At 38.2% G+C, this 15,840-nt stretch overlaps 1 protein-coding gene across 3 annotated transcripts in view; it reads left to right on the forward strand.

The window, feature by feature from the left end:
* The window catches only part of ITGA8 (integrin subunit alpha 8), a 173,433-nt gene that overhangs the window by 77,599 nt on the left and 79,994 nt on the right, over positions 1–15,840 (forward strand). For all 3 annotated transcript variants that reach the window (XM_058179912.1, XM_058179911.1, XM_058179910.1), the window contains exons 14-15: positions 9,266–9,311; positions 14,871–14,978. In XM_058179912.1, coding sequence (XP_058035895.1) covers positions 9,266–9,311; positions 14,871–14,978 — 154 coding nt within the window. The remainder of the gene's footprint in view (positions 1–9,265; positions 9,312–14,870; positions 14,979–15,840) is intronic.

Below are 15,840 nucleotides of genomic sequence, written 5' to 3' on the forward strand. Positions count from 1 at the left end.
GGCCGGGATATTTATGGGACCGCCTACTGCCACCATTAGCCTCTCACCGACCAGTGCGCTCTCACAGAGAGGGCCTCCTCCGGATACTGTCAGCTAAACAATGTCGGCTGGCGACCTCCAGGGGGAGGGCCTTCTCTGTGGGGACTCCTACCCTCTGGAACAAGCTCCCTCTGGGGCTTCGTCAACTCCCCAACCTCAGGTCCTTCCGCCGCGAGCTGAAGACGTTGCTGTTTTGAAGAGCAGGACTAGCGTGAACGTAGTTTCAAATTGGGGTTTTAAATCAGGGGTTTTAAACGGGGTTTTAAATTTGTATTTAAAAGTTTTAGGCCATCAATTGAATTAATTTTCTATTCTTTTTTGCTGTTTTATATGTATTATATGTTTTCTGTTGTTTTATTGGCTGTGAACCGCCCTGAGTCCTTCGGGAGATGGGCGGTATACAAATATAATAAATAATAATAATAATAATCTGATGGCTCAATACGTATATCTGACTTGTAGCATGAGATAGAACAGAGGGAATGGTCAATATTATTGTTGGATAGAAAACAGAATGTTTTCTTCTTAATTCAGATGATTAATGTTAATGTATGCATTGTTACAGCTATGTTGTATGGTTATCTGACTTCTCTAAAGGGGACTATAATAACATATATTGTGTATATGTTTTATTGGATTCATTTAAATGAAACCAATTGAATTGAGTTATAAGCGATTTCTATTTCGTACAATTAGATTAAAATAGTTGTCTCTAAACGTGATCCTTCCAGATGTGTTGGAAGACAATCTTCAACACAATCAGTCCCCACAAGTCAGCATCTTCACTGGTTCAAGATGATAGAAGTAGTCTAACACACCTGGAGGGCCCCTGGTTGGAGAAGTCTGAAGCAGAGTATATCAAGATCCTTTCATTTAAATACTATTGCACGCAAAATTACAAAAGACTGGTCTTATGAACAGATGGAAAAGCATGGTAAAAAAAAATATTTATCCAAAGAGTCATTTGGATGATGAAATGATGAAATGGGTGGCATATAAATTAAATTAAGTAAAATTTGCTTGCCAATTATTAGCTTGATTCAACTTGGGCTGCTTTCCAATTTTTCTTAAATTTTTCTTTCTTTTTGTTTTTTTCTTAAATGTTTCTACTTGAAGAATCTATATTTTATTGATATCATCTGGTATTTCTCAGTACTGCTGAAGCTTTTGGTCTTTATTTTGAAAGTGAGATTGTCCATCATACAACAGTATTCCAATACTATTTGTATTTGAAATGCACCATTTTGATCTGATTTTATCCATTTTCCCACTACTATCACTACTTTTTTCTGGGATTAACATACAACATACACACAGAATTTCTCTGTCTTGGTCTGAGAAGGCTCCCAAGCATTTGTAGCATAACATACACAGCACAGTTTCTGTCATCCAAATCATAGATTGTTTTGTTGGCATACATCCTGTGTAATTAATGGAACATTGTTGGAAGAGTGTTCTGAAATATCTTTGTCTCTATGTTCTGTTAACCTACTGTGCTAATGTTTTGGGGTGGATTGTGTTTTTGGCCTGCTTTTAATGATTCTCCCCATCCCCCTTTATTTGTTTTTATCCATCTGGCTAAGGTTGTAGTTCTGTGTTTTCATCTCCACTGACTTTGAAAGAGAGCAAAAAAGAAGGAAATTTGAAGTGCTTTCTTGTTCCTTCAGATCTTTACAAAGGCTTTAGAAGATGTGTTTTTGGGTGCTTTGTATTCCTACTATTATGATTAAAAAAAACTTTGCAAAGCTAAGCCAACTTCTTCCATTTTAATTGGATATCTTCTGATAATTGGGATGATAATGATAATAGAAGGAGTGGTAGGAAAATATAAACAGGGAATATACTGAAGCAAGCTCATCTGGTTTATCTATAAAATTAGCAGAAGCTTTCAAAAAGCAACTGGACAACCATTTATCTGAAATGGTACAGGGTCTCCTGCTCAAGCAGGTCCTTTCCAATGTCCCTTCCAATTTTATCATTCTGTGATCTAGAGTGACTGGCTGATAAAAGTCATACCAGGATATTCTTTTGGAATATTTCCACTCTTCATATAGAGGACTGTCATCAATGGAACCTGGAATCAATGGAACCTGGGATCAATGGAACCTGGGATCAATGGAATTTGGGATTCAGAAATATTTTACTGGATAGGTCAATCAAATTTTTTTATTTGACAAATTGGAAACATAGAAGTGGAGATATATGTGCTTAGAATAACATCACTCCTATGATGGAATGCGCACCTGAAGATGCAGTGGAAAAGAACATTGGCAGCACAGAACTTTTCCAGGGAGGAGGCCGCGGTGTGGCTCAAGCTGTAAGAAGCCTGTTATTAAAACACAGCTGCCTGCAATTACTGCAGGTTCTAGTCCCACCAGGCCCAAGGTTGACTTAGCCTTCCATCCTTTATAAGGTAGGTAAAATGAGTACCCAGATTGTTGGGGACAATAAGTTGACTTTGTAAATAGAATGAGACTATTGCCTTATACACTGTAAGCCGCCCTGAGTCTTTGGAGAAGGGCGGGATATAAATGTAAATAAAAAAAATAAAATTATATATATATATATATAGATATAGATATATAGGTCTTTGGTTGTTCGGGTTTTCTCCCGTGTAAAATTGGAAGTGTCTTGGCGACGTTTCGACGAAGTCTCATTCGTCATCTTCAGGCTTCAGCTTCGTGCTTCTGGGAGCAAAACACGGGAGAAAACCCGAACAACCAAAGACCTATATACAAACACCCGTGAAAACCTCAGAAAACAAATATAGATATATATATATATATATGTGTGTGTGTGTGTGTGTGTGTGTGTGTGTGTGTGTGTAGGTCTTTGGTTATTCGGGTTTTCTCCCGTGTAAAATTGGAAGTGTCTTGGCGATGTTTCGACGAAGTTTCATTTGTCATCTTCAGGCTTCAGCTTCGTGCTTCTGGGAGCAATGTGTGATTGCAACTGTTTCTTCCTTTTTAACTGCTAGTGGGGGTTTGAACTGATTGGGTGGGAGCTTGGCTGTGGTCTGATTGGATGGGGTTTTTTTATGCTCTGATTGGCTGGGGGTGTGTCCTGTTTGGATGGGGGCTTGGTTGTGCTCAGATTAGTCTGAGTTGCAGGGGGATTTGAGCTGGTGAGCTGCACTGCTGCTGTTTGACCGTGTTCGTGGTCGTGCTACATCTTCGTAGTGGGTGTCAGTCTGCTGCATGTATGGGTTGGAGGGGTTTGAAATGGCTAATGTTGCAGCTGCGGTCTGGCTTCTGGTCCTTGGTCGTGCTTCCTGATCAGTGTGGGTTTGGGTCTGCTTTCTGGGTGGATGTGTGGTGGTGACATCCTGTGTGGACCTCGTGAGTGTGGGTCTGGTGTCATTCCTTGTGTTAAGGACTCGTTTGTCAATAAGGGTGGGTTTCCAAATGGCTGGTAGGCGGGAAGTATCATCTCGTTTGTTCATGCTGTGTGGGCATTTTTCTATCTCGATGGCTTCTCTGATTATTCTGTTGTTAAAGTGTTCAGTTTTGGCGATAGTTCTGGTCTTTTTAAAGTCAATATCGTGTCCTGTGGCTTTAAGGTGTTGGACCAGGGAAGAAGTTGGTTCCTCTTTTTTGACTGAGTTCTTGTGTTCTCAGAACTCAGAACTCAGTCAAAAAAGAGGAACCAACTTATGAATATATATATTCATTCCAGAGAGCAGTCCAAATTAAGAGATGGGGAGGAGAAAAGAGGTTCAGGGAAGCCACACTCCAAATTTTCTCAAGATATACTAGGTAGAGCATGGGTGTCAAATTTGATCATGTTACATGATTTATCGTGATTTTTTTTGCCTTTGTGGAGCCATGATGGGCGTGGCCTGTGCATGATACATCTGGCCTGTGGGCACCAGTTTAAGACCCCTGAGGTAAAGGGTTACAACTTTAGTTTCATAATATTTTGTCCATTAGGTTTAAGCAAATAAAGGATTGGACTCAATTGGATTTCACTTTATTTATTTATTTATTTTATTTATTTATTTGATTTTTATACCGCCCTTCTCCCGAAGGACTCAGGGCGGTGTACAGGCAGAATAAAACCAACAAAGAATAATATACAAAGTTAAAATATCAATTAAAAACTTATTAAATGAGCCTGAAAAATTTAAGAAATTTACCATAAAACCAAAAACCCCATTAAAATTGCTAAAAATTTGAGTTTAAAATTCCATTCAAGCCAGCCCCGCGCGAATAAAGAGATATGTTTTCAGTTCGCGACGGAATGTCCGAAGGTCAGATATCTGGCGTAAGCCCGGGGGGAGTTCGTTCCAGAGTGTGGAGCCCCACAGAAGGCCCATCCTGGGGCCGCCAGCCGACATTGTTTGGCGGACGGCACCCTGAGGAGTCCCTCTCTGTGAGAGCGTACGGGTCGGTGGGAGGCATGTGGTAGCAGCAGGCGGTCCCGTAAGTACCCAGGTCCTAAGCCATGGAGCGCCTTAAAGGTCGTGACTAACACCTTAAAGTGCACCCGAGAGGCCACAGGTAGCCAGTGCAGCCTGCGCAGGAGAGGTGTTACATGGGAGCTGCGTGCAGCTCCCTCTATCACCCGCGCGGCTGCATTCTGGACTAACTGAAGCCTCCGGACGCACTTCAAGGGGAGCCCCATGTAGAGAGCGTTACAATAATCCAAGCGAGAGGTCACGAGTGCGTGAGTGACCATGCATAAGGCATCCCGATCAAGGAAGGGGCGCAACTGCCGAACCAGGCGAACCAGGAAGGCCCTCCTGGAGACGGCCGTCAAATGATCTTCAAACGACAGCCGATCATCCAGGAGGACACCCAAGTTGCGCACCCTATCCTTTGGGGCCAATAACTCGCCCCCAACAGCCAGCCGCGGTTGCAGCTGGCTGAATCGGGATGCCGGCATCCACAGCCACTCCGTCTTGGAGGGATTAAGCTTGAGCCTGTTTCTCCCCATCCAGACCCGTACTGTGTTATCTTTGGGCTTGTGCCTGGCAGCTCTTTGGTTAAAGTAATATGACTATCAATTTTTACATGATGAGTTGAACCACCTCTTGCATTATTGAGAAACTTGCAAAAGAAATATATGTACAAATGCATATGGAAAACCTTTAGAATTTTTAGTGAATTAGCTAATACTAGAATATACTTTTTAATGACACAATGTATTTGTACCCACCCACACATTTCTACCATACTATTTTGTTTGCTTTAAAGGATATATTAGAAGGTACTATCATAAATATAGTCTTCTTCCCTGACAAACCTGAAGCTTTGCTACAATCAAAATAGATTATATGCACAGCATTACCCTTCTCCACTAAAGTAGTGGAGAAGGGTAATGCTGTGCATATAATCTATTTTGATTGTAGCAAAGCTTCAGGTTTCATATGACATTCTCATTTCTTGTTGTTAAAGTGTTGTTTGTCTGTTACTTGGTAACATAGGTCCATGTGTGGCTGGTTAACTCATTCAAAAGAGTCAGCATTAATGTTAGATGATCTGGTTGACTAGGAACAAGAAAAAGAATACAGAAAATCTTTGGACCAGCTGTAGACCAAAGAAAGAATGAGAACATTCAGACTGGCAATTTGTTGTTTTATTGTTTACAGTGAAAGTTTGAGAATTAATGAAGTACATAAGGATGATGAAGACCTAATACCAATACCAATAGCACTTAGACTTATATATCGCTTCATAGTGCTTTACAGTCCTCTCTAAGTGGTTTACAGAATATACTGCCCCCAACAATTTAGGTACTCATTTTACTAACCTTGGAAGGATGAAGGCTAAGTTAACTTGAACCAGTCAGGATCGAACTCCTGGAGTGAGCAGTGAGTTAGTCTGCAGTACTACATTCTAACCCATTATGCCACAATGGCTCTATAAGAGCACCAGTGTGCCTACTGTTCCTGTCCTACTGTTCCCTTTGGCTGTATTCGTTTTGTGTGGTTATTTCATGCTTATACTTATATATATTGTTGTGTTTGACAAAATAAATAAATAAAATAAATAAAATATAATATACATACATTTCTACCGTATCATCATGTTTTGTTTATTGTCTATTATATATTGTGTTGCTTAATATTGTAAGAGGTGGTAGAATGATCTGTAATAATTCTACCACCTCTTACAATATTAGGCAGTGCAGTGTCAATAGTAGAGACCTTCAGGTTTCTGGGTTCTATAATCTCCCAGGACTTGAAAGGGCATCTAACATTAGAACCATCATTAAAAACACACAACAAAGAATGTTATTCCTCACCAATACAGAAAGTTCAGACTGCAAAGCGTGTGCGCAAAATCCAGACATGCAAAGCGTGTGCGCGAAGTGAACTGGTGGTAACACCAGTTAAAACCCACCACTGACACATACACACACACAAATAAACAACAATAAATCTGAAGACTTCCTTAGGTTAGCCTTGTCTCCTGGTTACCTCATAAGTTTTTTTGATAACAATATGGAAGTGGTGTGCCATTAATTTCTTTTGGGATTTTTTTTTTTTAAATATAGCCAACAGGCCAAAAATTTGTTGATTACCTCAAGTTTTAATAGGTCTAAGCATGCCCGGCTTTTCAAATTCAACCAAGATTAATTAGCTTCTACCTAGATGAACTAACAATACAAAAGCAACAGCTGTGGCTAATAGGAACTAGGATAACAGAATAACAGAATAATCCATCTTCAAGAAATAGTATTCTTTGTAGCTTATCCGTATGTACATCAAGATGTATAGCAGGAAACTTTCCATCACCTACCCTAGTGGAGGGTTTTGAAAAACATAAAGTAGTAAGACAGTTTGTAAGCTAGGTCAGGAGTTCTACAATTATCAAATTTTCATTTAGAATCATTGTTTCAGTTATGAAGTGCATTCGGGAGCATAATTAAAAACAAGGTTACATACAATGAAAAAGGAAATCAAAGAAGGAATTAGAGCTGCTTCATACTGTATCTGCTGTTGCAGTCTGTTGCAAACAAGCCATGAAAGTCAAGATGCTAGCAGCTGACACATCGCAACCTGGCTCCAGTTGTCTCGCTCCTTTAAATTTATGTTATAGAAAGTGTTATATAGTTCCATATTTTGGAAGAGCATAGTGAATATGTCAAAACTGCTATACCACAAATCCAAAATAGCAATAAAAATGACAAACTAGCATCTTTTTAAAGTCTAGTGTACAATGGGTTTTATTATTGAGTACAGTTAAAGTAATCATTCTTTTCTTCTGTTACATCTTAAAATAATGCAGTGTTTATATCAAATTCTATGTAACAACAAGAGCCCAGGTTAGCAAATAGATGTGTGTTCTTTTTAATTTCACCCTTCCCAATAATTGTGGCTAGTACTAGAGAACAATATGTCCCCTCAGGGACCTATTGACCCCAAAATTAGCAATACAGTCTTCCTTATCTGTACATAGTATTAGACATCTTGGCAGCCCTCTTAGTTTTACAAGTTATTATGATTATTTAATTACTTTCTAAAAATTGAGTCATAACCATAGAAGGCAATTCTTCTAGGAAGTAGAAATGCACACATAGATCCAAATGCAAAACCTGTAGTATTTCAGCTGTATTCTAAATGATTTTTATAGATTTTTCTCTTTTAATCAAAGCTATGAAGATTTGTTCTTATTTAGTAATAAACAAAGAGGAAATAAAAGCTGGATCCTTAAAAAATGAATTAGTATCATTTTTTTTAAAAAAAATATTTTTCTTCAGATTTTGCTAGAAAAGACCTAGATCACTTATTTAGTAATATAATATCTTATTATGTTGAAAATATTCTGCATATGTCAAACATTTTGCTTTCAGCTAGCAAATTGTTTCTCTGGTATTTTCTAAGAAGTACGACAGTATTCACTAAAACATCTATTTTTAGGATAACAGCGCTGCCAAAAATTCTGATAATGTAGACAGCTTGAACACTTGATTGTGATTATTTTCTTTTGCAGAATTCAAAATGTTTATAAAACTCATTAATGATTTTGGCATTCAGGATGTTTAAAGTAGTCCTTCGCCAGACCAAGCTAAAGAAGGGAATCAGTCAATTTTCTGTGGAGCTGTTCACATTTATGAAAGACACAAAGAGACCTGTTTTGAATATTCCTAATAATTATGTTTTCAAAAGTATTGTTTTATTAAGTATTGTATCTTGTTTAATAGAAATTATATAATAACAATTATGTTAAAACCAATTGAATTGTATCAGCCCAAGGTCTACTGCACTGCTTATATTTTTATTGTCTTCCATCCATTATTAGGTTTACAAATCTTAGTCTTAATTCTGCTCCAGCATCTAGATCTCTATTTGGGCCAACTATTAGCCATCATGGTTGTCTAGACTGGGGTAGTCAACCTGGTCCCTATCACCCACTAGTGGGTGTTCCAGCTTTCATGATGGGCGGTAGGGGTTTTGTCCGATACTTGAAGCACTTTCCTTTTTTTTAATTTAATTGACTTTTTAAAAAAAAATTCATAGCATTATTTAAAAACATTTTCATTAGGTTTCCATAAAATTCCCTGTGACAATTTAAATTTCTGAAAATATATTATTTGTATCGCCCGCGCATAAGTTTAGTTCACGTTATGTAAGTGAAACTAAATGGCGCTGTAGTGCAACCACAAACAAAAGAGCCTTGTCCCAGAATAGCTCGTGCATCTCCCCCCCACACCACCCAGCTGTAACAGACAAGCAGAGCTGGTAGCCGGCGCCCCCCCAACCCAATCCACAATGCGTGAGAGGCATGCGCAGACAATGATACATTTTATAAATCACCATTACTGTGGAACCAGTGGGTGGTTGAAAATTTTACTACTAACAGAGATACAAACATGGGTGGTAGGTATAAAAAGGTTGACTACCCCTGGTCTAGACAGTGTACCACAGAGAGACTTTTGTGGCTTGATTTCTTCGTTTGACTGAAATTATTACTTTGGGCATGGAAAAGAGTATGGATAAGGGACAATAAAGAGGAGTAAAAAATACTCTGATACTTGAGTAGAAGCTGGGTCTTTTTTTTTTTTATTGAAAGAATATAAATGCTTATATGGGAATGAGAGTGAAAAGAATGTGCCTGAAACCTGAATTAAAATAAATTTAGAAAAATGAACGTTTCTGTGAATTTTCGGGTTTCTACAATATAGCTATACATTTAGTTGTTTTATTGATTTCATGTCAATAATGTCAACTGTAATTATTTTTTCCCTGTTCTAAGAATGTGTATATGTATTTTTCCCACAGATCTAATTGTTGGTGCATTTGGAGTTGCAAAGGTAGTTGTTTACAGGTATGCAACGTTAGATATTCCTACTATTCCATCATTAATCTTTCAATAAGAAACATACATATGTAAAATGTTTTTGACATTGCAAAACTGTTCTTTCAGAAGCCCATTCTTTCAAACTATATTTGAAATAACAGAACCAAAATATTTCTGGAAAAGGTTTCTGTTTTGTAGAAACAAATCAGTTACTTTGGAATAACAGGAATAAACTGGATTTATTGGATTTGTAAGGCTGTGTAAACATCAAAGAATGATTATACATACAGTTATATAGCAGGGACCTTTACAATCTAAAGCTGCAGTATATTTGAAAAAGTTAATGAGTTAGTGAGTTGATAGTTAGCATTTAATTTGATTTTACACCATTGTGGGCATGGGAGAATTTAACTACTGCTATACTTTTCTGCTGTATTTGGTTTTTTTAAAAAAAATCTGCTTTCTATGCTATTATTAAGGGTTATGGATTTGGAAAGGAAATGAACCCTGTGCTGATTTATCCCTTTCTTCTTTAAAGTTTTCTTCTAAAAGGGTTAACAAAAAAGAGATAATTAATTCACTTATTATAGCCATGTCTGTTCCTATTGCTCTTTCTGTGATGACCTTTCTTCTTTTTTAGCTTTTTGTCCACTTGGCTTAAGATCTGTCATCTATTTTATACCATAAAACAGTCTGAAAACATATTCCTTTTTTTCTTCTATATTAATCACAGAGATGAAATGTAGTATAAAGAGCAAAACTTCTATGTATGTTTGAGAAGGAACATTACATTGTTGAGGGCAGCTTTACAAACATTAAAAACCTAATCTCTTCAATTGGTAGAATGAGGCAGATATTGAATAAATTTCATCTCTTCTATATGCTTTGGTCACTCTGCATAATGTTTTTGAGTAAGCAGTAGCCATAGATGGTAGCCATGGATGCAGTATCAAACTTAATACACATAACTGAGCCAGTTTGAGGATGTAAGGTTCAGAAGGAGTCCCAAATGACATCTGAGAACTGCTGTACTGGCTTTTCGTAAGGTACAGTCAAGTACCTGCCATTTATGTAACCTAAATTAATCAGTGCTTGCTTCAGAGCTGGGTTCTCAAAAGTGTGGTGCTTATTAGGTGCTCCACATAATTTCCTGCAGACCTACAACTATACTATGGAAAGAGGAAACTTTGAATTGTTGGAGGTGAAGATAACTCTAAACAAGGTGTCATATCCCCTTGCCAACATCAGTAAGTGCCAGTTTATAATCCAGAAGAATAGAAGCGCTACACACAGGACATATTTTTGATAGTCTGGCAAAACAGATTGTCTCAGATGCTTCTGATGTAGCATCAGAAGCATACACACATCAGTCTGTCTTCCACTTTGCTATAGGGGTTCTGGACTCTCTTTGACAGAGCCAATTCCTTCACTACTCATGCAAGAGCCATTCTGAAGGGCAATATGAAGGTAACAGTTTCCACACAGTTATCACCATAGCCCAGGGGTGAAATCCAGTATGTTCTGATAGGTTCTGGAGAACTGGTAGTGGAAATTTTGGGCAATTCAAGAACCAGTAGTGGAAATTTTGAGTAGTTTGGAGAACCGGCAAATACCACCTCTGACTGATCCCAGAATGGGGTGGGAATGGAGATTTTGCAATATCCTTACCCTGGAGTGGGGTGGGAATGAAGATTTTGTAGTATCCTTCCCCTGCCATGCCCACCAAGCCACGCCCACAGAACCGGTAGATTTCACCACTGCCACAACCTAAATGGCCATATAGAATAACTCTGTGTACATTTTAATTTTAATTAATTTGTGTTTGAAGGCATGCCATAATATTCTTCATTTTCTTCATTTTGTATTAATTTTTTAGAGTTTTTGTATCAATAACTGAAAAGAATTCACTGTTACAGCTGTTGGGCTAATTAATCTTCAAATCTTGACAATTTGAGTTTATGATAAGATTTTATTTGTTTGTTTGTTTATTTAAGAAAATGTATACAACTGCATCAGGGATGGGTTCTAAATTTTTTTACTACCAGTTCTGTGGGGCGTAGCTTATTTTGTGGGCATGGCTTGATGTTCATGTGACACTGGGCATGGCTTGGCGGTCATGTGACTGGGTGAGAGTGGCTTGGTGGTCTGATGACTGGGTGGGCGTGGCCAATAACAATAAATAATAAAAATAATAAACAAAGTATACAAAACAATAAGCGGTACAAAAACCAACTTTCACACTTTACACACACACAACACAACATAACTGACTCACACATAATGTAAAAGCAGCTGCATTTCACTGAAAATGGCCCCTGCAACAAGCAGGAACTTTACACAGTCACAGAAAGCTCAAAAACCAACTTTCATACTTTACACACACACAACACAACACAACACAACACAACTGACTCACACACACACACACAATGCCACATACAGCTTTGTGAGATTTTGTGTGTTTGTGTAGTTAGAATGAAACACTATAGAAACACACCAAATCTCAGAAAGCTGCACAAATATTTTGTTTTATTATTTTATGGCATAGGGCCGGGCATAGGGCCAGGCATGGCATAGGGCCGGGTTACTTACGGGACCGTCTGCTACTACCGAATACCTCCCACCGACCCGTGCGCTCTCACAGGGAGGGACTCCTCAGGGTGCTGTCGGCCAGACAGTGCCGGCTGGCGACACCCAGGGGAAGGGCCTTCTCTGTGGGGGCCCCCACCCTTTGGAACGAGCTTCCCCCATGACTTCGTCAACTTCCCGACCTCCGAACCTTTCGCCGCGAGCTTAAGACATATCTATTTATTTGCGCAGGACTGGACTAGATTTTAAATTCAAATTGGTTTTAATGGGGATTTTATTATTTTTATTACTATTTTAATTATTCGGCCAGTTATAATAAGTTTTTTAATGGATGTTTTAATTGTATTTATATGTATGTTTTTTATTTGGTTGTGAACTGCCCTGAGTCCCTAGGGAGATAGGGCGGTATAAAAATATGAATAAATAAATAAATAAATAAATATTTTATTTATATATTTTTGATCAGGGGCCTCCAACCTTAGTAACTTTAAGGTTTGTGGACTTCAACACCCAGAGTTCCTCAGCCAGGAAAGCTGGCTGAGGAACTCTGGTAGTTGAAGTCCACAAGCCTTAAAGTTACTAAGGTTGGAGACCCCTGTTTTAGATAAAAGCAGCTAAATTTAAAACTTCCCTAACTTTAAATTGCTGTCTAAAACAAAAAACCCTTAAAAAACCACAATTAACTATTTTTAAAGCTCCCCTACACATTTACTTATCCAATTGGAGACAGGCAGATTGAGTTGCTCACCGAGGAGATGGATTGCAGGCAGACAGATTCAGTTGCTAGCTGATGCAACTGATTGCAGCAGCCGAAGCAAAGCAAGGCTTAGCGAGCCTGAAATAAGCAACAATTAGACAAGTAAGGACGGGGCGATTGGGTGGGCGTGGGCGGGGGATGTTGTAAGAGGTTGTAAAAAATTATTTCAAAAGCCTGTGATGATGAGGCAACTTCAGCTGGGATCGCCAGAGGAAAAAAAGATTTTAAAAGGCTCCTCTGACCATCCCAGTTGAAGCTGCCTGATCACAACCCAGAATCTTTTAAAAGGATTGTTTTAATAACCTCTGGCTGAAGAGCTTGTAGAAAACATGTTTTTTAAAGATTCTGGTGATCCCAGCTGAGCCGCGCGATCATCAGAGGTTGTTTTTTTTAACTTTAAAGGCATTTTTTTGGCTGAAGAAAAATGCTTTAAAAGTAAAAAAAAAGAAAAAACCTCTGATGATGGCACGGCTCAGCAGGGGCAGGGGGCAGGGGCAGGGATTTTTGTTACTGGTTCTCTGAACCACCAGCCACCATCGCTACCCGATACTGGGAACATTTCACCCCTGAAAAAAGCTCTTTTGACACGATCCCTGAGCTCTTCCCTCGCAAGGCATACTGCTGGCTAGGGGAAAGGCAGGCGATCGGGGAACTGGTTCGGGGGCCAGCTGGGCATCGTTACTGGTTCTGCGAACTTGACCAGATTTTTGCCAACGGTTTTCGCGAACCGGTCCAAACTGGTAGCAACCAACTACTGAACTGCATACTCCCTCATGGCAACTCTAGGCAGTTTACAGACAATAAAAACTCAATGTAGAAAAAAAATAAAAATAACAAATAACAAAATAATGATAAAATTATAACCCCCACCTCCCCTTGCTGACATCACACACTAAAATCAGCCATTTAATGGGCTCCATCCCATTCTGGGCTTTCTTCAGGCCCTTATGCAAGAGTGTCAGAGTGGGAACCAGTCTAATTTCTGGAGGGATGATGTTCCAATAGGACGGAGCCATCATGGAGAAGGCCATTCTTCTGGGTCCTACCAGATGTAAAGAATTATGATGTATTTTTAAATAGTGATCATGTATTTGCTTCCTTTAGCTGATAGATGAGCAAAAAAAAAAAAAAGGTAAAACATGAGTTTTTTAAAAATTTCAACTGGATCATACTGTCTAGCTCAACAAGTCAGAATTAAGCCTCAGAATCCAGACTTGATGCCTGCACCTAGATTGCTACTGAGTTATACAATTTTTATTTGTAAACCTGTCTATAAGAACATCAGATATTGCTGCAGACAACTGGTTTAAAAATAGTTATTTTATAACACAACATTTTAGGTTTTTTGGTTACTCAAATATCATTCATTGTGACATCAAACAGTGGTTTCAGATGACTTTATTATTTATTTAATTCCATTAATCTCAGATGATCCACTTTATAAATGATAAAATGGTTCTCTATTGATTGAATTCAAGTTTATAATCTACAGCATATCACTGAACTCAGGTTTATATATGAGTAAATATGAATAAGATTGCACTAATTTTGTTTTATATTTTACTGTGTTACAATTGTATAAAGTAACACCCTGTGGCAAAAATTCCCAAATTTTATTGTTTAACTATTTCCCTAGTATCTCAGTAATTTTTCATGGTGCCTCTAGGTTCAAAGTTTGTGTGGTGCCTGACAGATGTTGGATATCATACAATTATCCTATGGAGTTCCTCTGAGTTTGCTGTGGCACCCTGAGGCATTGTGGCACACAGTTGGGAACTGCAGACTTACAATTTGGCTTTGAACTTTGTTGGAATGTGATGTATTCCAAACATTTCATTTGTTTATTTGTTAAAATAAATCCCTGCTGTTTCAAATCTTAGTAACAAGAACAACCACCTTCTTCTACTAGTGCATCTTTTTCTGTAGAGTATTTGGCTAACTGCTATCAATAGAAATCAGAGAAAGATGCTATCATATGTGCAGACATGAGTGAATCATTAACGTTTAAAGCAGAATTTTGTGCATCATCCCTCTAGACAGATCTCTCTCATCTTGATGTGGGTATTTTGTATACATGTCCCTGCTGGTGTTTTGAATGTTTATTGTATACATAATGTGTAAGTCATATTTTCTGTATTTCTAAATGTCATGAACATCTATAGAAATGGAAAAAGTTGCCTTTTGTCTTCTCTTTTGTGTTTTTTAATATATGTTTTGATTTACTTTTGATTGCCTTTCAGAGCAAGACCAGTTGTGACAATAAATGCTCAGCTCCTGGTCTCCCCAGTGATTGTAAATCCAGAAAATAAAACCTGTCAGCTTCCTGGTTCTATGACCTTAGTGGCCTGGTAAGTTGAAAAAAATAAAGAACCTTTTTCAGGCAAGTTTTCCTGATTTTTCTCATTGAGTTCTTACATTATGACAAAGCTAATTCAAAACTACACAATAGTTTTGTATCCACATTATAGCATTGGCCAGTTTACAATCCTAGTTTGTACATAATGTCCATCAAGCTTGTACTTGATATTAGGGTTCTTTTTACCAATGTGTAAGACTGAGTATTTGCTGGTTGATATTTGAAGTTGCCAAGTTTTAGACCAATCAGAAACAAAGTCAAGGTCATTTTGAAGAGTAGAAGTATTGTTAGTGGTATTGAATAGTTTGATGTCGTCAGCAAAGAGAACACAATAACTTGAGATGAGGTCACAGAGATCATTTATGTATAGTATGAAGAGCGTTGGTCCAAAAACGCTACCTTGCGGAACGCCACTTTTGATAGGAACAGGATTTGATAGAGCGTTGCCAATTTTGACCACGTTGTCTGTTTGATAGGAAGGCATTTATCCAATTGTGGAGAGGTCCTGAAATGCCATAGGATTTTAGTTTTAAGAGAAGTTTGTCATGTACTACTGAGTCAAAAGCTTTGCAGAAGTCTATGTAGATTGCATCTAATGGTTTTCCTTGATCAAGGTTGGTAGTCCATATGTTTTTGCAGTGGAGAAGTTGTAAGTTACAAGACAATTTTTTTCTGAAATCAAATTGTTTATTAGAGAGTAGGTTATTAGTTTCAAGGTGGAGTGTAATGGATTGGTTTATGATAGATTCCATTACTTTACATGAGACGCAACATAGAGAGATAGGTCTGTAATTTTCAACTAGGCTGGGGTCTCCTTTTTTGAAGATAGGGATGACTGTGGCTAAAGACCAGAG

This window comes from Ahaetulla prasina, chromosome 4, assembly GCF_028640845.1.
Source record: "Ahaetulla prasina isolate Xishuangbanna chromosome 4, ASM2864084v1, whole genome shotgun sequence".
Lineage (NCBI taxonomy): Eukaryota > Metazoa > Chordata > Lepidosauria > Squamata > Colubridae > Ahaetulla > Ahaetulla prasina.